Source organism: Tympanuchus pallidicinctus, unplaced genomic scaffold (genome assembly GCF_026119805.1).
Source record: "Tympanuchus pallidicinctus isolate F22 unplaced genomic scaffold, pur_lepc_1.0 scaffold4, whole genome shotgun sequence".
NCBI classification, from domain to species: Eukaryota; Metazoa; Chordata; class Aves; order Galliformes; family Phasianidae; genus Tympanuchus; species Tympanuchus pallidicinctus.
In genome coordinates, this window is record NW_026294758.1 from 41,564,415 (window position 1) to 41,582,445 (window position 18,031).

General features: G+C 34.8%; 1 protein-coding gene across 3 annotated transcripts in view; it reads right to left on the reverse strand.

Annotated features, from left to right (window-relative positions):
• CNTLN (centlein) overlaps window positions 1–18,031 on the reverse strand; it is a 187,176-nt gene that overhangs the window by 91,038 nt on the left and 78,107 nt on the right. For 2 of the 3 annotated variants that reach the window (XM_052701101.1, XM_052701103.1), the window contains 4 exons: window positions 14,296–14,469; window positions 9,635–9,697; window positions 4,783–4,904; window positions 1,919–2,044 (listed from right to left, as the gene is read on the reverse strand). In XM_052701101.1, coding sequence (XP_052557061.1) covers window positions 1,919–2,044; window positions 4,783–4,904; window positions 9,635–9,697; window positions 14,296–14,469 — 485 coding nt within the window. The remainder of the gene's footprint in view (window positions 1–1,918; window positions 2,045–4,782; window positions 4,905–9,634; window positions 9,698–14,295; window positions 14,470–18,031) is intronic. The other variant, XM_052701102.1, reaches the window with a different exon arrangement.

Genomic DNA, 18,031 nt, shown 5'->3' on the forward strand with positions numbered 1-18,031 from the left:
AAAGAACACAATAACACCATTTGTTAGATGATATCCTCAGCTACAAGACAGTATTTCTCAGTGTGGACACCACCATTAGCTATGCACTTTTGCCAGCACTGAAGAAGAGTTTGCACGCTGTACTTCTTAAAACCTGCATCAGCAAAGGCAACACACTGTCGCTGTCAGCATTGCTAAAATGTACCGCCCAACACCTCACTGGGCTCACATCCACTGTCTGGTCTTCATAACTATGGTCTCCATATTACAGATAATCTAGATCAACTTCTCAGCAATGAACAGGGACACGTAGAGCCAGGTCAGGCTGCTTAAAACCCCATCCAGCCTGAGTCTGAATGTCTCCAGGGATGGAGTACACGTATGCTATACGTGTAATTGCTCTTGTAATTCTCCTATCATGAGTCAACACACCATAAGCATTGATGAATGTCAACGGGTGCAAGATTTTATCATAGAATCATATAAGTCAAAAGAGACCTTTACAGATAATCTAGATCAACTTCTCAGCAATGAACAGGGACACGTAGAGCCAGGTCAGGCTGCTTAAGACCCCATCCAGCCTGAGTCTGAATGTCTCCAGGGATGGAGTACACAACACCTTCTGCAGGGAGGAATTCAGTGACACACCCTTGCTTCATAAGCACATCCACGTCAGATGCCAGTTTGTCAGATTGTTTCTCTACTGCCATCTGTTGCACAGCAGCAAACTGGAACAGAATATTTGTGGGAAGGTTCATATTAGCCATACCAGCGACATCCCTGACACTGTGAGCCATATAAAAAAAAAAAATAGGAGGTATTTCTTTTGGAGCAGTGCTCATAATATGCTGAAATAGCTCACGAGCATCACAAGGACTTACATACTACAAAACAATTTGCTGCTGTTGAAATTCTGTGACAGTAGCCTTCACGGTATCTTCACAAAATCTGTTTGTATTGTGACCCATTGGGAAAACACATTTTCTTTAGCTGACAAAAACAAAGTCTGAATAGAAGTTTCTACAGTGTCTTGATTCTTATAACACACAGAACAAAAAATCAACTTAACATACAGAAAGTGTTAAGTAGCAGCAAAGGGCTAATTATACCATACTAACTTCCTTTTGTCTGGTATAAAAGGGACATTTTCTTACTTTGCCTGGTTGAGTATAATAGCCTATGAATTACGAGATCAAAGCAGCAAACTGTATGTTTTCTAAAGTAAGAGTTTCCTTCACCAAGTTTTACACTTACTACAGCTAAAAGAGCTGTGTGAAGGGATCAGCACTAAACCCAAAGGACAGGCTGTGCACAGCAAGAAAGAGAGCAACTCCCTCGTGCTTTCTGCAGGTCACTACCAAGGACCATGTTAGCAGATCCACACCAGACCCTTAACAGGCAGCTCTGCTGCTGCCAGTAATTAGCTTGGACAGCTCTGGCTCCAGGAGTAGCAGCAAGGCTACACCATAATGAGCTCAGCTGGGATTAGCAGGACAGGGCAGGGAACCAAGAGAGCTGAGGCATTCTGCATTGCGTATGTATCACAGAGATCAAACAAGGATGGCTGGCTAGGTTATCCCCTCACCACCTCATTCCAAAAATGAAGCACGGCAGTGTGTAAAATACAGGCTAATGAAGAGCGACACCTCCAACAGATGAGAGCCACATTAATTAACACAATCCCTAGATCATGGAATACAGTTTCTGTTAGTACTAGCAAACTTGTAACTTGTCACTGATTTAAGAAGGAGAAAAGAGCTGATGTTTTCCTTTCTGCTTTTGGCAGAAGATGGTTTTATCTTGGAATTTTGCAAGGAATTCCTTTTATGTGGCCTGCAAGGCACAACCTTCACAAAAAAAAAAAAAAAAAAAAAAAAAAAAAAAAAAAAAAACACCAGCATGTTTCTTAATGTAAACACCACTTGAGAGGCAAACTCACTTTTCAATCAATAGTTTTTTGTGTTCCCTTTTGAAAAAAGCCAGTTCATTCCACATAGCAGCAAAATCCTCCTGACAAAGCTGGCAGGCATCCGCACACTGGTATCTGCCTTTACTGCTTACAGTCCTGTTTGTGAATGAAAAGAGGTTGGTTGTTTTTTTTAAATAACTACATGCTTTAGGAACACCATAATCACAAAAACACCCTTGCATTCACAGCATACAGATTCTTAATTATGGCATCTATTGAATACAAATCTTGATGGATGAATGGAGGCATACGTTCTGTGAAGCATGACACGTTAAATACATTATAAAAAAGTTCATTAAGTAGTTTGAGACAGAAATCTAACTGGTATGGTAACAACATACTCTCAACTGAGAGCACTATCATTTGGGTTTATTCTGTCAGCCTTCCTTATAATACTGATAGTTGAAAGCAAAAGGTGAAACCATCACCAATCTATTGCAAAAAAAAAAAAAAAAAAAAAAAAAAAGAGACACACCAGCTCCTTAAATGCCCCTGAAAAGCAGTCTGGAAGTTGTATAAATACCTGCTCTAATTCAGTTGTTGATCTACTGATTAATTAAAAATAAGGAAAAAATATTTAGAAGAAAAGAAGAAGCAACTGTAAATTTTTTTACAATATTCCTTTCAATAAAATAGTTTTCATGTGTTTTAAAAGTGGAAAAGATAAACAAAGATAAACACTCTTGCAATTTTGAATTTTGATTGGTCATGGAAATAGATTTTAAGAAAGTGTCATAACCTCATAAAGCCCCATCATCTTTGCAGTCCCCTACGTCAGTGAAAGTTGTATGCACACTGACAGGTAGATTAGGTCCCATCAGCTGCCATACAGATAACAAAGTCTATCCTCTGGAGAATCAGAAAGAATGGGGACCTCCATCACAGAGGATCCTAAGTATCATGTAAATACTTGATACTGATTTCTTAATGCACAACTTACATTACACCAGCAATAAAAAGCTTTTTGAGATGTCAAAGTAATAGTGCAAGGTGTAACAACTGACAGATTGCTTTTATTTGTGACTTGGCTACTCTTCCTTATCGGCATATTAAAATAAAAAAAAATTTTAAAAATCCCTTTCAGTATTGTCTTACTTCATGAAATTCTCTTCTGATTATAAAAAACAGAAAGTCTACTTCTTAGTTCAACTTAACGAGAGTTTTAAAAAAAATCAGATTAATGAATAAAGTTTTCAATATTACGCTTTCCATAATATCTACTTTTCCCAGATACCCTCCTGTCAGAACACAAGCAGATCTCATTTATTTTGAACAGAAACAGGGGTTACTCTTCTCTCTCTCCTTTTTTAGTTTGCCATTTTTTTTTCTTTTTCCACTTTCTCATCTGTCCTTTTTTTAAGCTATCAGAACTAGAATTCTCAGAGCTTCACTATGAAAATTTGAATGTACCACCTCCAGGCTGAATTTTTTATCCTTTCAGCTTTACTCTCTCCGTGAACCGTGAATGCCTACTTAGCTTATAGACACAGAAATAAACAACTATCATTAGAAGGTTTTCAGTTTGCACTGAAATAAAAAAAAATCTCAAAGAAGTACAAGATAAAATCCACCCTTTATTCCAACATAAACAAGACCTTTCTTTTCTAATTTAAAAAAACCTATTAGTTATTCGTGCTTCTGTATTTTAAAAGAATCCTCCTGTGCTACCAATGCATGTAGCATTATTTTATCTTCATCTAGACTTTTTTTCTTTTTAAAAGACAAACTATGATTAGGAAATGCTACAGTATTAAAAATGTACTTAAATAAGTCAAAGCATGAAGTATATATGAGGGACAGTTTTCATTCACAGTCAGACTAGATTCTCTAAATGGCTACTATCACTTTTGCAGCAGTTTCTGTGACTTTTTTTGTCTGTAGAGATCTTTTAAGTCTGTCTCAAGATGAATCAGGATTGCACTAATTAAGGAAAAAATTATTTCTAGTAAAACACATGTATACACAAAACTCTCGGTGCTTGCTGAAATCCTACAAAAGTATCTAGGACATCAGGACTCCCTTGAAGTAGGGCCCAAAATGTGTATCTCAGCAGTGTTTGATAATTGAAGTGATAAAAACGTCTTTATATTTTCAAATGCAACTGTTTACCAACAATACTAACTCCAAAAACAAATTTCTCCATAAAATTTTGACTATTCTATATAGAATTTAATGGTGAACTACACATAGGATATTGACTATTTAAATTTTGATGTGCTAGAGTTTTCACATTCTCTTTTTTATCCACTCATAAAGATATTTTACAGCAATATTATTATAAAATGATCAGAAATATTTGATTTTATCATCATTTAACATTTGAAAAAATCCTGCTCTTCATGCACATACTCTTTTTTCCCTGTAAAAAGGGATATTTTAGGATTATCCTCAGTTAATGCTTGAATCATTAAATGTTTCAAACAGAGGCTATTAGTTTTTTATTGTTTAATGAAAAAACTACTTCAAAAAACTATTCAAAACATAAGGAGCAATTGTTCCATTATAGAAAATTCAAAACATACACAGTCAACAAATTAATCAGCTGGGGAATTAGACAAGCCTAATAAGCAGCCCTAGCAGACCTCTGTCCAGTACTGACTCAGAATGAGATCCTAATAAAATACGTCAAGGTGTCAGCTCAACACATTTTACTTTTGGTTACAACTGTAATTTTTGTCATATAGGGGTATGTTGTGTATTCTGCTTTAACAAAGTCTTGATTAACACATAGCAGCTTCTTGCTTGAAATCAAATTCTCTTTTGAATGCCTGCAAAATAATTTTGTTCAGATTTCTAGTGTAAGGGAAATGTTTTTAATGAGCTATGTAACTTACCTGCTATCATCCTCTTCCCACTGCTTTAATTGCTCTTTTAGTGCTCTGTAGTTGGTCTGTAACATCTGCAGCCTTTCTTTGCGTTTTTCATGGGCTGCTCTTAGCTCATCAGTTTCTTGAGTCTGAATAGCACCAAAAAGAAACAAAATCAGAGTTCGGCAAAATGCAAGAGAATTTCAGAGATCTAAAGAAAAAAAGTTCTAGTTAATTCACTGATAAAAGCCTACGAAATCTAAACTTAAATGTAAGGAATTACAGTCTCCGAGGTCAAATACAGCTACACTATTTTTCAACTCTAACTTAAGACAACTTGTCAAACCTTTTTTTACTTGTTACTAAAAAATTTTAGAAAATGTCCTATAAAAACACCTGTGTTCATCTTGTGAATGTATCAGAGTAACATACCTAAAAATGCAAAGACTGAAAAAAGATATATTCCCTATGAATGACTTTTCTTTCTGTATGGAACAGTACTGGCCACAGTGAACTCCACATTAAAAAAATACCTTAATTTAAATGATACAAAGGTTCCCTTAATTTTTTTATAAATATAGATATACAAATGAGCCTGCAACACCCATGCTTTGGCCAATACCTGTGCAACAAAAAAGAAAGATGATCAAAGCTTACAATAATTTTAGTAATAAAAGACTTCTCTTTCACAGAAAGAAAAAATAAGATGTGGTTTGACTCACACAACAAGATATCATCATGAAAGTTGGAAGCAATAATTTAAAAATCATTAAAAAAATCACGTTTCCATTAGTGACAATACTATGTTCTGAAAATAAATAAATAAATAAAAACACAAAAAGAATATTAAGAGAAGGACATTCTCTAGTGTGAAGAAAGTTGAATTCTGGCCTACAGCAGTAAAGAATTTACCAGACAACACTCAGTAGTAAAATCTATTCTGACTGCTGCATTTTCAATTCAGTAAGTGCTCTGCTTGTACACTGACTACTGAACAAGCTCCTTAAGATCTGTGTAAATCACAATACTTTATTTGTATGCATTATATGCATGCTTGTATGCATAATATAAGCAAGGAAGTCTTTCCGTATTAGCCCATAAATAAGACAGAGTGACATGCAACAAGAATTAAACTCCAGCATAAAAAAAATGTCAAGGGTTTCTAAACAAGTACTAACTACAAGATACTTAGACTAAATATAGCTTCTGAAATATAGCCCAGTTTTCATGACACATTAAAAGAGCTGTAAAAACATTAGCCAAAAAAAATCAGCTAAAATTTCAGATGCTGCTATTTATGTAATAAAATTATTTGACATTGCTAGTGAAAATCAATCAAGCTTGGTAAGACACTGCAAAGTAGTATCTTCAATATAAAGCCTATTCAGCATAAAGCCCATAAGTATAAAATATAAAGTTTATTAGCGTTAAGTATTTTCAAAGGTGTAACCAAGAGCAGACCGTAGCCTCCTCTATTGATAAATCTAAGATTTTCATTATTGTTTACCTGTTTTATTATCCATTCCCTTACAGTCACTCTCTTGTCAATTGCTCTGTTTTTGCTGAGGAAGGAATTAGACAAACAATTGTCCTAATCACTTTGTCTTATTAAAGCATTAATCACTTCAGAACTTGAAATTTACTCTGTTATATTTCCATAAGCTCAGTTTAGTTCCACCTTCCCCTAATTTAATTATATTTTATAATAATTAAGCTGTCTTGTATATAGTTTTCTAGGTAGTGATGGAAATGGATCCACCTCCAGCAGTGGATCTCCACATTATTCTCCACCTCTCCACAGCCGTGCTGTAACACTTCATGTCACACACTGACAGGTAAAGTCCGATCTGCAACAGAAACTTCTCAACCACCACTGAAATTCATCCTGTTATTATCACAGCTAAGCTTAACAGTGTTCCTTCTCTCTCACACAATCATGTATCAAGTCTCCCCTACAGACTAGTCCACACATTCTGGCCCAATAATCTGCAGAACTTTTGAACTTTAATCAAAAAGAATGAGAAAATTTAAAGTGAAATTCTCTTGCTTTTTTTAGTGACTTTCCCAAAAAGTCAGGGATATCTTCTCTGCCAGAGATCATAGCTTCCAACAACCAACTCACTTGTCAAAGACAACAATATACTTTGTGGGCACCACCTTAAGTACCAGCTTGATAATACATCACTCAAAACCCATTAAAACACTGTCTTTCCTATAGAAGAGTGAAATACAGGATGCTATGTTACTTTCCAATATGTCTTGGAATGCAGAAATGAAGTAGATTCTGTATCAAAACTATGGACACTGAAGTTATAAGAATTTACATATTTGTCCTGTTTATATTACTAGTAATTACAGTAAAAGTTAAAGTTCTCTGGCTAGAACTGAGCCAGATGATGAGAACTGGGAAGTCCTGGAATGGGACTTTCCCTTTTTCTCCTTTTTCTAATGCTGACTGGGCTGAAAAAAAAGTAAATAAAGCTATTCAAATCCCTTTTATTAATTTATTTATTTTAGGCTAAGATACAGAAAATATACAATACCAATAAAGTTACTTTGATGTTATTCTGACCTTATTAGTTGCCATACTGGCAATGGCCTCATTGAATTCTGTACGTTGTGACACAAGAGATCTCAATACACTGACCCGTGCCACCGCAGCTTTTTCAGTCAATTAATGAATATTACAAAAGAAGTGAACCAACTTGGCTACAAATATTAAAGGAGATCATATTGTCAGTTTCACGGGTAAATATAAAAGTTAGCCTTTAAGGACTTCATGGATTAGAGAAATGATGAGGAGAGATCCCACACTTGTAATATATGCAGGCTGCTCTGAAAGTAATGCCTCCTCTTTATTTCCATGGAAACTACAACAGATATAAAAAGTGCAGTAATACAATTTGATAGAGCAAATTCTCAGCTACAAGACACTGTTTTTAAACGTAGGCACTGGTACGCATTTTCGCCAGCAACGAACAAGAGCCTGTATGCCACGCTTGTAAAAATCTGCACAGTAGTCTGGAATGTGGCTTGCATGAAAGCACAAGGCTGTTGCCATTGCTGAAACACATCACTTACCACCTCACTGTGTTCACATCCACATCCATTTAGTCTCAGAAACATTCAGTGTGTCAGTGAATGTCAATGGGTGCCATTTTTTCTGCACAGAGGAACTCAGCGACACACCGTTGCTTCACATGCCCTTCCATGACAGGCACCACCCTATCAAGAGTGCCCCTCTGCTGCCATCTGTCACACAGCAACAAAATGTAATGTAACATTGGTAGGAAGGTTCAGCCTCTACTGCCATACCACCAGCTCCCGCCTCTAACATCACGAGTCAACAGAATAACATAGAAGGCGCTACTTTCAGAGCAGCTCTCGTATAGGCTGCAGATTCTTAAGTTAAGCTTCAGGAATAAAAAGAATAAACGGAAAAGGCAGTAAGGCAAGTATCATAACTGATCTGTGTTATGAGCCCATGAGCAAAGAATAACAATATTTTCTCTTCTATATTTGCTTAGAAATTCAGAGTGTTTCTCTTCACTTCTCCTTCCATAAGAAACCCCCAAGCAGCATGGGACTTTGTATTACTCAGAACAACAATCATATACACTGATGTGCTAGCTTTTGCAGCAGAGGGTGGAGCAACTTTAGTACACACTGCTACAATCATCTGTAGTAACTGCCAGGCCAACATGGAGTAAAAACCACAATGCCTGTCAAAGGTAAGTTCTCAGGTACAGCTGATAAGACCTGCATCTCTCAACAGAAAGAAACAATACCAAATTAATCTTTTGCAACCCCAGGAATAAGGAGCAAGACAGACTGACAGACCTACTCAAATCCAAGTCATTGTTCCTATTCATATACTGCTTGCGTAGCATAACAAACTGCCACTTGTGGTAGAATACAATTCCTGCTCACATTCCTTTGTAAAATCAACCTATTGCATAGGAGCACAAGGAAGGAACTCAGGAATATGCCTTGCAGGACTGCATTAATTTTTACATTTGATAGTTATCAAAGCAGGTTAAATACAACCAGTACCATTTTAAGATATATTACTGACCAACAGAAAACAAAAAAGGAATAGAAGGAGAGAATGAACTGTAAACGATTGTGAATGTTTACAAAAATGTGACTCAGAGTTTGGTTTTTGGTTTTGTTTGATTGCTTTGAAAGGCATTCAGAGCTGCAACAAGAAACCAATAGTCATTTTAAATGTTGCCTTTTTTTCCTCAAGAAAAGCAAACAAACAAATAAACAAAAGCCTAGAAAATTGGCAATTGTAATATATGCTCAGTGAAGCCTTTCTACCAACGAGGTTTTTTTTATTTTTATTTCACTTTACAGTATCCGTTCGAACAACCTCTTCTGAGGCGTAACTTTTAAGAGTACAAGGGGTAACATCTGTTCCAAGTAATTGACTTCAGAATTTAAAGTACTGGCTTCACTGTATGATAAAATATTTTCTTTGTACTTTGTGCTTCATTTTACTTCTATATGAATACATGAATTTCCTGGAATGCATATTCTCAAAAATAAAATTTGAAAAAGGATGTATTCTTGATAACATAGCTTGAAGTTCAGGCTGTCACAGGATGGTAGGAGATTTTTTGCAGTAAAGAAAAAAAGGCAAACTAACGGAGAATGTTCTCTTATGCTAAAAGTCCAAAACAATATGTGCATTTTGCAGTTTTTAAATGCTTGTTTATTTTGGTGTATATTTATCTATGCAAGCTTAAAACTAGAGGATGTCTTATTGTAGTGTTGCTTTTTTTATTTTTATTATTTTTTTAAAGTGTTCACCTTTAGCTTTTGGGGTCTTCTCTAAGTTTTCACTCTTCCTTTCAGCTATTTTAAGTTTCCTTACCTCCTCTGATTTTCTGAAAGAGCTCTTTGGGGACAGAGACCTTGAACGTTTCACAGGTGGTTCCTGGAGAATAAAACAAGGACATGGTTGAACTAGTTGGAACACCGGATTATAAAAGACATGCAGAATTAAAGAAGAAGTAATTTTGAATACTAATAATGAATTATAAAAAAAAAAAAAAAATCTGCATGGAATACCAGAGAAATAACAAGCAGAATTACCACAGCGCTACCACTAAAGGTTTCTCTGTGACTCGTTAATGAGAATATTCATTTACATTTACATTGTTTCTTTCAGAATAATGATGTCCCATTAGGGAAGACTAAAGGGTTATAGACTCAGAAATGCAAGAAACCTCATTACAAAGGAGGGGATAGAGGCTGGTCTAATTGCTCTATAAGGGTCCAAGGTTACACTTGATAGGACAACCAGAAACAAGAGGGAAAGGATTTTTTTCCCTTTGAAATAGTTTAACACACTGTGAAGTTGAAGGAACAATATGCTTGAGGAATATAAATACAACAGACAGTAGATCTTACACCATAATGACCATATGGTCATTAACTATAATGTGACTAACTAGAGACAAGAATATGTGTTTATATTATGTACAGCTTCATATAGCAATCTGGAGAAAGAATATGTGAAAGTAACACTTAAACTGGGCAGCTTTCTTGATCATTCTATGTCATAAGTCCTAACAGCAAAAAAAGACAGACCTCATAAAATTAGACTTTCTGATTTTCGGAATAACTTTGGTAAAGGACAGAGAAACATTAATACACAATTAGCAACTCTAAGATAAAATACAATTACAAAAATGAATAAAGTAAAACAAAAAATAATATTAATTGTAATTAGTGATGCTGCATGCTTCCATTTTCACTGTAAAATAACTGCTTTAGACCAATACAGCTTATTCTTGACAGTTCTTTTATGTAACAGAAGAAACCAGAAAGAATTATTAATGAACATTTACAAGCGTATTTCCAAATGTATGGTTTTATATACAATATAACACTGTACTAAGAGTAGGTCTCCTTGAAATAGGAAGATTACTTTTTTTTTCCTAATATTCTGGTAGAAATATCAAAAAGTTACCTTCCATTAATAACTGCTGATATTAGTCAGCGATGCTATCAACATTACACTGAATGAGATCAATTCCTATGAGATATCTAAAGCATAACAACTCAAGATCAACATACAAAAATCCTACTCACCTTTAAAGTCCCAAATTTCTTTAATGAAGTCAGTACCTTAATAAAACTACCCAATTCAAAATTATTACATATTCATAGTAACTCCCTAAAAAAATGAAGCACATCATTTTTGAAAAAAATGGTAAATTAACTCCTAGATAAACCTTACACTTGTATAAAGAAGACTTGGAAAATCCATGATTTTTCTAATATCAGGAATAAATGGTCAAAGTGTTGCACCCACTGCCAAAGATGAAAACAACAAAAGAAAAGATGTGGATCAGCCGTTACTAAAGGAAATCAGGTAGTGAAATTGTAAGGTGAAATGGGAAAAATGCAAAAAATACAGGAAAAAGTTAAATTTAATCTTTAATCATCTTTAATCAAAGATGATCAGATACAATGAGCAGTAATAGTTTTTCTTTAATAGAAGATTTTCTGAATAGCTACCTACGACTGTGCTATGAATCTTTCCTACAGTTGAAATATTGGGCCAAGTTATGAAAAATAATAGAAAAAATTCTAAGTATTTAGAGGCATGGAAATACTGTGCTGTGGGTACAGGTGGCACTGGTGATAAGCATTAAGAAACATGCTATTCTTTTAACACATTTTTACCTGCTTCGGTACAGATCTTTGGAGAAAAGGAGACGTGTCTTGGCTTTGCAGCTGCACATAGCCTGTCCAAAGGCAATCTTTGTTCAAAAGAAGGCAATTTAATTTTCCTACCAAGACAGAAGAGACTTTATAGTAAAGTACACTGAAATTTGATTGCCTGAGGCTGCTGCAAAACTCAATTTGGAAAATGGCATCTGTAATTCTCTTATCACAATTGAAAATTTTGCTGCCACCATCAAGCTTAGGCATATAATTTTTAATTCCATCTTCAAACACTGCAGTGAATTCTGTAAATTTCTGTATTAGAAAAATACCCAGCTTTTCATGTGTGTGTTAAATATTTTCTAAATGTCTAGGAATATCAAAAAGTCCAGTTTTATGAGCAAAGAACAGGAATCCAAGTCAGTCAAGAGTACCAACAGAAAACTTTCCAACAATTGATGTTAAATCACACTTATTACAGACTAAAGCAAATAGCAGACAAACAGAAATAGCAAAACTTGTAATATTAAGAGAGATGAAACTAGGTGGTGGAAGATATATTGTGAAGAAATGGCTGTTAAGTGAATGTACCTAATACACATTAAATGACAATAGAGGCAATATAGGAAGCACAAAAAGCAAAGATGTCTCTTTTTAAACAGTTTCCCGTTACTAGCCTGTACCATGAAAGACAATGAGGAGAGGACAGGGAAAAATCATGATCTTGAATTTAACAAATTATGTGTCAGAGTCATAAGGCAAGCCAGATAAATAAATAAAACAAAATAAAATAAAATAAAAATAATAACAATAAAAAACAACAGCCACAATAACAAAAACATATCAGGGAAGTTCATCAAGAAGCGTCTTGGACAACTTCTGAAACATACAAATCAGATCAATGTCTACTGCCAAGACACAGCTCTGAAGGCAGTGGGCAGAAACCTTAATGTATTTCATCAGTTGGAAAAAAAAAAAAAAAGAAAAACAGTGTTGAAGGTGAGCCACAGGCTGACAGAGTACAAGATGCAGGTTTTTTTAGAAGAAGAATAATGGCTAATTTTTGATTAGCAATGTTTCAAAAGGAACATGAGTTAATTGCTGCATTTTAAGAGATCTGTTGTGTTTTGAAATTATATAAATACTCATAGGAATGCTATAGAACACATATTAGCACAAAACAATAATCTCCTGCTTCTCATAGAAGCTTTAGATCAGGAAAAACGAACAGACAAGGGCTGTGTCACTGAATCAGCCTGAAAGAATAAGGATGGCTGATTAATATGGTTACAGATATCACAGCTCACTAAGTTGTAAAGTTTTAGCTTCCATAGCTCTAGAAAGATCAAGGAACTGACTTTTTACAGAAAACAGTCACTATATCACTTTCCACAGAAACTGGACTGTGTGGGTTACCGTTGCCATTAAGTATGCACTTAATAGCATCAAAAAATCCAACAAACATTCATGCTCAACAGAACTCTATAACCACTGTATCATCTGTGCTGCCAAAGCTGGTTTTATTACTCTGTACCACTGCAGGTATGAGATTTGGATTTCTGCAGTTCCCAATAATTTGTGCTAGCCCATGCATGCATATCCATGTACTCTACAGAATCAAACAGGTTGAGGTATACAGTAACATGGCTCCACATCACAATTTATCACACTGGCAGCAAGTTTCATGTTTTGTCCCAAAGGCCTTCTTTTTAGGACTTTTTCCAATTATCTGTAGCAGTGGGACATCAGTAAAAATAGCAATATTCACTTGTATTTTCAATGTATGTTCTGTGATCCTAAAACCAGAATGTCATTTTGCCTAAATAAGAAGGCTTTTTAGTCTGTCAATTTATTTCCCAAAAATTTAAAAAGGGACTGTGTAAACAAATGAAAAAGTGTAGATATCAAATAATTCAAATAGTACTGAGAGACACAAGTGGATCTACAGAGGCTCAATTAAGAGCATAATTGAACACTGTATCAGGAATAAACCAAAATGGCACTCTTCTCCCTCTGCTGCACCCTGGGCTCTGCTTCACTCCAGCACCGCTGATTTCTTTCTGTCTCTGGACAAGCAGCATGGAAGGGAAGGAAAGCAGGACTGTGGTCCACCCCTGCTGACAATTTTCACCACACAGAAAAATGTTCCAATTTGCTTCCACACTCTAGAAACTTATTTCTAAGTTTTCCATACTCTGCACAATCACAATTTAAAATTTACATTGCAAGGGAACTGAACACACTCACAAACATAACGACATAGGCTCACTGCATAAATCAAATTAAGTCACAGAATTATTTACAGATCCATTTAATTAGCTACAGTTTACAGATGTTACTGTTATCTAGTGCCTAAATTAATGATAGGTTATCACCAAAGGGGCAGACCAGCACTACAGAGAATAAAGTTAAAGAATTTTAAATTGATATAATTGTGATTTTTTTATAGATAAAAAATGCTATGTCATATTATAAAAATGAATTTGAAAGAATGTTTCATTTATAAAAGCATAACTGTTTATATTTCTCTCATTTTCCTTCTAGAAAAAGATGGTCATTCAGATAAATACAACAAAATACTTGATAAATATTCATTTTAACAAACCTACAAAGACTTGAGCCTCCAAATATTCCATTTAATTAAGAATCCCTTATTTAGTATTTACAAGGTAAAACTTTCTACTCCCAACAGCTACTCTAACAAGTCTTTGGCAGATAACACAAAAACCATTCAAACAAGCTTCGGAATTACAAGCAGTATCAACAGATATTACAATTATTATCTGGACACTTGAACAAAATATTTGGCATTACCAATGTTATTTAGATACAAATACAGTAGACAGTAAACTATCCTACCTCATGCTTTCTTCCAGTCCTTACATTGCAGGTTTTCAGAGTATCTGTAGCGTGTAAATTTTGTTCCACAAGGTTAAGACTCGCTTTTCTCAATTTTTCCTTTAAAAGCTCAATTTCAGATTTTTGCATGCTGATAAGACACTCCAGCTCCCCTAAAGAAGGCTGCTGAAATTCCTAAAAAATGGTAGTGTTGATAAATTACGAGTAACAATAAAATCAGAACTACAGTATACTGCTGTATAAAACCACCTAGAGAAATACACCACCAATACTGCGAAGAAATATGCAAGACCCATACATTATTCTGCCTTTGAAGATGCGTTATAAATTCAAAACAAACAAACAAACAAAAAAAAACCCCAGACCCTTTAGTGTTAATGAAACACTCCAAAACAACAAAACCATGTTTTCCAAACCCAAATTTGGTCTTAAAAATGGTCAATTTATAAAAATATTTCTTCTGCAACAACTTGCTCTATTATGGTATATGGGAACTAGTGAATCATGGCCTGAACCTCTGATTGATCACCTGAGGTGAAGCAATGAATCAGCCGCAGGAGCACAACTAAAGGCAGTTCACCTGTGCAGCCAGAAGGGGTGGAGCCCCTCCTAGACTCATTTAAGAGCTGACTACGAGTGGGGAAGGATCTCTTCTGGAGATCCACTCCATGGGAGTTTCATAAGCAAGCCTGGGATACAGGTAAGTGTTCTATCTGTTCTCTTCTTATTATTATAACCTGCTTTGCCTAAATCTCTTGTTTATTTGGTAATTATAGCATCTTACTATTCATTGATTATAGATATGGTAATGTACCTTAAATGCCATTACAATTTCTTGACAAAATGTTTTAACTTCTAGACTTGTTTCTGATGAAATGTCTATTTGGGAAGTACCAATATACTATCACACAGGGGAGGAAAAAAAACCCAACAACTTAATTAGTTCTGTAAACACTTTTTCAGTTAGAAAATGCTTTAGAAACACATATTTTCGATGTAAACGTACAGCCATAATGCTGATATACTCAGACAAGTGCTGTAGTCAAACTCAAGACTTAAAATAGTAATCCTAGATCTTAATATTATTCAAGGTGGATAACTGATTTCACGAAGCTATTAAATTCCAGGTCTTTTCCCACCTCACAGTGAGTTTCTATTAGTTCTTTGGCACAGTATTGCATACTGTCATACTCTACTCACCTCCAGTCTTTTATAATACTTTTTAAGATCAATAGGTATTTTCACTGATTTCAGGTATCTTTTAAAGCACACCTTTGATGTCCAGTCGTGGGACCAAGTGAGTATGACACAGAGTGCTCATGTTACAGTGGTTGATATATCACTCGTTCTCAGCCGAGTTTTCACTACTACCTGTGATTATACTCACTCCCTTGTAATCACAAGGCAAAACACTGGTAGCTCAGTACAAACTACAGTTATTTATATGTTGTCTAAAGTGATCGCAAAGGGAAGTGCATTAGCTCAAACCTCCTTCACAGTGGTTTTAGGCTGGGGACAGACATTCACCTTGCTAACACAGCTGTGCCAGGCGAAATAATAGAATTCCCAGATGGTCAACACAATCAGGCAGCTGGAGGCTAGCACCCCAACACCTCTGCTGAAAGGAAGGATGATGCAAATTCCCTCCTTACTTGTTTGCAGGAATAGAAGGACAGATTACTTTAAAAAATCAGTACAAGCCTTGAGCTGACACGCTTGATGTTGTATTGTGCTGACTAGGAAAAACTCACTGCCAATCATACTCTAACAGCAAAGACATCAGCTATGAAACAGTGTCCTTTAATCAACAAAGTCAGAACCAGAAGACAATCTCCTCAAGACATTGTTATATAGTACACACACTTCCCCTAATTAGTCATTCTGGCAACCAGACTTATGTGCAATTGTTTATACGTACTCACATATTCTGAAGACAAATTCTCATTTCACTAGAGAAGAAAGTATATTACATACAATTCTCAGCTGTTCCTACTCTCTCAAATACAGGAATTCCCTACATAATAAAAACAAGTTATGTTGACAAAAATCAGAAAAGGTAGCATAAAAAGAAGGCTAAGGAAATCAAACAATTTCCAAATTCAGGCCAATCAAAGGAGAAATGGGAGGACTGAAAAAAAAATCATACTGTTACCCAGTATGCTTAATATTTGATGGAAACAGAGAAAAAGGCATATCTATATGATTTATTGCTATGCATAAAATAAAGCTTTTCATAGTAGGTACCCAGTAACATAGTAGCAAACTCAGGTTCTACACATGAACATCTAATCAGAGTTACCAAGCATTTATTTCAACAAAATCGTAACTCTTTATATAGCAAACAAGCACAGGAGAGTTGTCAATGCTTTGCTGACTGTTCCGTCAATAATTTGTTACATATTTGGCAAAATTTAGGCCATACGTAGTCGCAAACATGTCATTCCCACCTATATTATTCACAAAAGGCCAAGTCTATATCTAAAAGAAAACTACATGACAGAAAAAATAGAACAAATACAGAAAAATGAGCGGACGTGTCATGCATTGAAAAGAACACTTAAGAGATAACTGGGGTTTTGCTCATGCAACCAAAACTTCAGTACTATATATAATGTTGGGGAAAATGAAACATCCAAGAGAATGAAAACCATGCCAGAAGGGAAAATTATTTATATTTCTGTTATATGCTTGATATTTTGAATTGAAATAGGCACCTCCTCTAATTTTATTTAGCCACAAGTAAAAAAAAAAAAAAAGTAATAATAATTCTATGTGTAACACAAGAAGTATGGTTACATCAATAACTAAACCAGAAAAACAGGTTTGATCTCTCACAGCAACTTTCATTCATGTTGCCAAGAACTACATTTTTTTAAAAAAGTCTAGAACTATTAAACATCGCTGACTTTTGAGCTATGAGAATCAAAATAATTTAGCTAATGATTAATTTCATACTGTTTGACTATTTTAATTTCCTCTATCAAAAATGAAATGTACAGTTTTGTGAAATGTAATTCCATTAAAAAAATCAGAATATATCAAATCCCTGCTCCTGTATGTAAATAAAGTCTTGCAACTGACTCTAACTCTGTTCCTCTCCTGGTTTTATTCTTGGTTTAGTTTGATTTGTTTTTGCCTACTCACTTCTTCTCCCTGAAGATATTTCTTGAAATTACCATGCATTGGTAGTTATTGATACTTATTTAAAGTTGAAAAACCATGAAAGTAGAGTTTCTAGTAAAATTCCTACAACATACATAATTCTTAGGAAATGAAAAATGATTTTTAAGAAGTCTTGCACTTTAACTCAGGCCTCCAAAATGCCCATGTTTTTAACCTCAAAATTTTCATCAGAACGCTATTACCAACACAGAAATTGCTACACTGCTTGGGACTATCACATCATCAAAAACTGCTGAAAAATTGAGGCTTTGTTTATCAGTGAACTACTTTAAAAAAAAGCATCTTCTGTTGAATTTTTTCTCACCCTCTGACAAATATTCTACATTTCCTAGCCTATAAGACCTCATTTACGTAAATATTAAGGGAATTTTTAAATACAGTTTTTTAAAATGAAAAAGAAATAGATGAAATTTCCTCCTCTGATCTTTTGTTTCAGATTCATTCCTATTTAACTTTATGCTACTAAAGATGAGTTCTGAGTATCATTGCTTCAGAGGAAAAAAAAAAATCAACAAAACCAAATTCTTTGATGATTTTGTTATTATGAGAATCT